We start from the raw sequence: 5,588 nt of genomic DNA on the forward strand, positions 1-5,588 counted from the left end.
GGTCAACTTAGGCTCCGCGTAACAAGTTATCCTAGCAACTACTACGTTCATGTGGTTGATGTTCAGCACTGATGCCAAGAAAATTAGCCACACTGTAGACCGGACTGTGGGCAGTGCCTTCATCATCCTCATCTTCATCGTCGCCATTATTATCAGTTGTGTTTTTTTTTCTTCTTCGTTGTCGTTGTATAATATTTCAGAATTTTAGAATATTTAAAATTTTATATTGTCCTTGGACTCAAGATTTAGATTATTTAGAATATTCAAATTAAGTTAGAAAATTTAATTTAGAATTTAGAATATTCAGAATATTCCGCTCTATGTCGCGATTGGTTTAATGGATCTTTACTTTAATTATATAATCTGAAAATTCGAAATTTATATAAAAAAAAACTTTTATATATTCATAGATTTATTATATATATAACATTTTAAAAATTCATTCTAACGAAAATGAGATTAAGAAAATAGTCACCCGAAAATTTAATGGATTGATATACCTTTCTAATGAAAATAATATATAGTGTAAAGCAGTTAGCAGTTTAGAAGCTGCGAGTGTTACAGATATTCATTGCAGCATAACAATGACTAACAACAACAATAACAACAACATTAACAACAACAAAATTAACCAACTAACTAATTAATTAACAACAACAACACTAAAAAAACGCAACAACAACAATAACAGCTTAACAACAACAATTAAGTAACTACCAACAACAACAACAGCACTAAAAAACACAACAACAACAAAAACAATATCCTAAATTATGACATGGCAACAATAATTTAATGATTTACATAATAATAATAATAATAAAAATAATGATAATATGAGCAACGTTATAATAATTAAAATAATATTAACTGTTATAACTCTTCTGCCACTCCTTTATCTTTATTCTCCCTCTCTCTCTCTCTCTCTCTCTTTATTTCTCTCTCTCTTCTCTCTTTTTAAAATTAGTAACAATATTAATTAGAAGTAATATAATATTGAAATATTAAAATAATTAATATTAATAATTATAATTAAAAATTATTTGTAATATTATAATAATACTAAAATAATTAATAATAATAATTATTATAAATTATTCGTAATATTATTATTGATATTATTGGGCTGCGTGGTAGTATTGTTCAGCTAATGTTGTCGGACAGCTGTTGAAACTTACAATGGTACCTAGGTCATGTTGAAATTCAATGTATGCGGTGGCTTGCTAGGATGTTCTTTAGAATTATGTTATAATTTGTTAGGTCTCTCTTCCTCTCTCTCTCTTTTTCTCTTTTTTTTCTTTCTCTCTTTCTTTCTCTCTTTCTCTTTCTCTCACTCTCTCACGAGAAAAAACCCTGATAGGCAACGAGATAACATCTTTCAAATCTTGTTTTATTATCATTTCTTCTAAAGATTTCAGGAACTGAACTTAGTGACATAATAATACATACATACATACATACATACATACATACATACATACATACATACATACATACATACATACATACAAAAATAACACAGAAAAGGTGGTAGCATCAATGAGCATTAGAGCGTAACGATCAGCACGATTCTACGATATGCCACTATGAACACTTGTATTTAGGTATGCATGTTGCTTGTTTGTTAGTATGTATGTACGTATGTATGTTTGTATGTATGCATGTATGTGCGTATGTATGTATGTATGTATGTATGTATGTATGTATGTATGTATGTATGTATGTATGTATGTATGTATGTATGTATGTATGTATGTATGTATGTATGTATGTATGTATGTATCTATATATGTATGTGCATATGTATGTACCTATGTATACGTTAATGTTCGCTGAATACGGCAAGAAGTTGCACGACTCAATCAGTCCTGAAAATATTGAAAAAATAAAAAGGGAATTTAGTGCTCTAACTTTAAATAACATTACCTACAAAAAACAAAATTACTAAACAAATACAATACCATCTATAAAAAATACCATACAATACACACAGAATTCATACCAGAGCAACAACAATACAACCTAAAACCAATGCAAATAAAAAGCACTAGAGAACAAACCTACGTAGAATACGCCTAGGATACAACGTGTATGTATGTATGTATGTATGTTTGTATGTATGCATGCATGTATGTATGTTTGTATATATGTACGTATGCATGTATGCATGTAAGTATATAAGAGTTAGTGTTTTTATGATCAATATTAATTATACACATTCTGACAAATCATGCAATTTGTTTGTTTTACTTGCGGATCATGTTGTATCGGTGTAGATGTAAGTATTGTACGTAATACAGAGAGTAACACAATAACACAAGAAAAGAATCAACGAACACGAATTTTTAACTATTCTTTTGTAAATATTTTCCAAAAATGTCATCTACACACAGACACACACACACGTATAAGCGCACTCACACAGACACACACACACGCACACATACAGTGCATGTAAATACGCGAAAATTTACTCATCACATGCATTGATATACGAAGGGTTTTCTTTGCATTCAAATTCTGTCACTCTTGAAATTCTACCAGACATCTTAACCATTATACCATTCTGCATTATTATTGTTGAATTAATCAAATAACTGTTTTCATTAGACTTTGCTTTTCGTCACGAAGCTTTCAAAGTTGTCTACGAATTTCTTCTGAAAAATATGTGATTTTTTTATGATTATCTTTTAATTTCTTGTCAAAAAAAATTAATTTTTTAAATAACTATTTAATAAAGTATATAAAGTATTTGTCATTTTCGATTAAATTTATTTAGTTTTTTAGTAAAAAAAAATCTTTTTTTTCACACCGGCTTATACCGTTATTGTTACTTAATTACTCCCATGAATTCGATTCAACGTCATCATACATCAGAGAAGATCTGCACTGATTCGGCATGCCAGAAAAAATCGTTTCAAACCAGCTCTTCTAGTCTGAGATTGTTTTGCTGGTGACATACATACTTATTTAAAGAACAACTACAATTAGTCTCAGAAATTGCAAATTGTGTTAAACACTCGTTTGCAAATCCACTTAGATCCTCCGATAATGATGATTTTGTGCTTCCTAAAGTCAATTTGTCTTGTTTTGGAAAAATAAGATTTTCTGCTTCATCTGCAAAAATCTGAAAGTCACTATCTGTAAATTTGAAGAAATTCAACAACACAAGCCGACATGTTTTCAAGAAACATCAAGAAACACGTTTGAAGCATCATTTGTTTTGACACTCTCGAGTGAAGCGCTTCTGAAGTTATTCAATAGGAGCGATCCACAAATCTTTCGATACAGATACAGAAATTTACCCAAAGTTTGATACACTCCCATTTTCATACTTAATTGTAATTAGAGGTGAGCATGAGAAGGGAAATTTTCGGGATCGTTGTCATAAATGGAAATTTGGGAGAGAATTTGGAATGAGAAAAAAAATTTGGAGAGAATTGGCAACAAATTACAATTCCCACTCACCTCTACTTGTAATGCGAAATACTCAGAAACGGATAGGATAGAGTAAATTCGATGTAGTATTACTACTACTGTTAAAAGTGAAAAAACGCTTAGTTGGGCCTAATGAATAAAAATTTATTTGATATTGATGGATCGACATTGTCATGTTATGTTTTGATTGTACTTTTTTTAAAATTAGGAAATATTTTGTAAACAATTATGTATTTATTAATTTTTTTTACTTTTCAATGAACACAGGCAATTTTTTTCAATTTGGTGTGTTTCTTCTTGTTGTTTAATTTAATTTATTTAATTTTAATATATTTTAAATTTTTCATAAATTTAAACAAAATAATCGCTATTTAAATTTGAAAACTCCTTGACAAAATCTATTATAATGAAATAAATATGTACGTACCATTACGAACTGTTTTTCAATTTCATTTATTCATAGAAAATAGCACGAATTAGATTTTTATTAACAATTTATTAGTTCAAAATGTAATCGAAAGATTACACCAATGTATCAAAAACTAACATAAGCAACTACGTAAATTTAATTGTATCTAAAAAAATATGATATACAATTTAATCAACAGACAATAGATACCATTAAATTACAAACTATCATTAAATAAAACGTCTAAGGATGCTAAAACTATTAGTGTTTGAAGAAAAAAAATTATTAATTTTAGCATTAATCAAATTTAAAATTTATAAAATCACCGAAAAACCCAACAAAAAGCTCACTGCAGTTACCAAAGCATGTACCGCTACATTCAATTTAACATCGTTAGCGTCGTTCGCCTTAGGCGTAATAAAAGTTGTCGTCATCGTTGTTGTGGTAGTAGTAGGAGCCGCTGTGGTCGTAGTGCTAGTCGGTTCTGACAGCAGGGTAAACTTCGTGAAGGCGTCAGCATCGTTGCAGTAGTCCGCGTCGCAGAAGCAGGCGACTGCGTTCGTGTACGTGTTGGCGTATGAGTCGTTGCTGTAGCATCTGTTGAGTGTGATGTCTTTAGAAGTCATGTCGTAGTTGTCGCACCTCATCAAGTAGTATAAGACTCCTGTTTTGGCGGGAATCAAAAGTATTTGTTTGAGTTTTTTTATGTCTGGATTTAAAGATGGTTAAAAATGATAATGGTTTTCTAAAATTGAAAGTAAGGGAAGGGGCATAATGTTGTGTACTCGAGAATGAGAAAATAATGTAATTGCCGTTTTATAAGAATCGAGTTTATTGTAATTCAACGGTGAATAAGTAGCAATTAGTTTATAAATTTTTTTTAGAAATAAACAATTTGACATTCATTCTTGACATAGATGCTAATATCAATAACTTTTGTTGACTCCATACCGACAAAAAATAAATTTTATAACCTTCTCACCTTCAACATCGAACCGTCATACAATTAACCACTGCTGATTCAAAACGGCAGTAATAATTTTTGACCTTTTACCCCCGACCCAACCAACCATTACTGTAGCCTCTGAAGGCACTGCAGAACAGATATTTAGAGATGCAGCTCTTCATATTAAGGTTAGACGAGTTGGCGTATAGTGCTAGCTGCTCGGTATCGTAACATTTTATGGCGTGACATGAGCTGGAGAACAGAGCGACGATGAAAGTCGTCAATAACGCTAGTGACGCTGTTGACTTTGACCCCATTTTAAAGTTTAATTGGGTCAGGTTAATGAAAGTTTACTCCAGTTATGTTGGGTTAAAATGTTCCGCTGCAAGTTTCGCCAACGTTCTGTTCTGGGTTATATAAATTTTTACCATGAGGTAAAACACTGCCGAAGACCATTACTGAAAATTTATAAATTATAACCATATAATAATAATTAACGAATATTATTAATAAATTATTATTCAATAAATATTCTTCAAAATTGCCATTAAAGAAATTAAAACTTTTTACATTGTTATTGTTGGATGTACAAGGAGGAGATATTCAAAGTTCTTCTATGTCCTATCTCGCCTAGCTGCTGTTTGTATGCAAAGGTATCATCACAGTAGTAATGTTACTTTGGCGTTGATGGTCCGCACTACATGAATGCGTTTCAATTGTTAAGCTAGACGTTGCTAAGCTCAGTAATTTCAGAGCTAGGTTGTATAAATAACATTTTACAAAAATATCATAACA

At 30.6% G+C, this 5,588-nt stretch overlaps 1 protein-coding gene across 1 annotated transcript; it reads right to left on the reverse strand.

Annotated features, from left to right (window-relative positions):
- Nucleotides 1-3,917: 3,917 nt before the first annotated feature.
- HELRODRAFT_191957 (hypothetical protein) lies at nucleotides 3,918-5,384 on the reverse strand. The gene is made up of 3 exons (XM_009020091.1): nucleotides 5,364-5,384; nucleotides 4,918-5,200; nucleotides 3,918-4,556 (listed from the first exon to the last, which is right to left on the reverse strand). The coding sequence occupies exons 2-3, from the start codon at nucleotides 5,108-5,110 to the stop codon at nucleotides 4,162-4,164; spliced, it is 588 nt and encodes a 195-aa protein (XP_009018339.1). The 5' UTR covers nucleotides 5,111-5,200; nucleotides 5,364-5,384; the 3' UTR covers nucleotides 3,918-4,161.
- Between the last annotated feature and the right edge of the window lie 204 nt (nucleotides 5,385-5,588).

This window comes from Helobdella robusta (assembly GCF_000326865.2).
Source record: "Helobdella robusta unplaced genomic scaffold HELROscaffold_26, whole genome shotgun sequence".
Taxonomy (NCBI): domain Eukaryota; kingdom Metazoa; phylum Annelida; class Clitellata; order Rhynchobdellida; family Glossiphoniidae; genus Helobdella; species Helobdella robusta.

Excerpts from the sequence above, each read along its gene's own strand:
- HELRODRAFT_191957 (XM_009020091.1), bottom strand. The coding sequence starts at position 5,110 with ATGGGGTCAAAGTCAACAGCGTCACTAGCGTTATTGACGACTTTCATC. Across the intron at positions 4,557-4,917 it reads CTTCAGAGGCTACAGTAATG|ACATAAAAAAACTCAAACAA; the intron begins GTTGGTTGGGTC and ends CTTTAAATCCAG.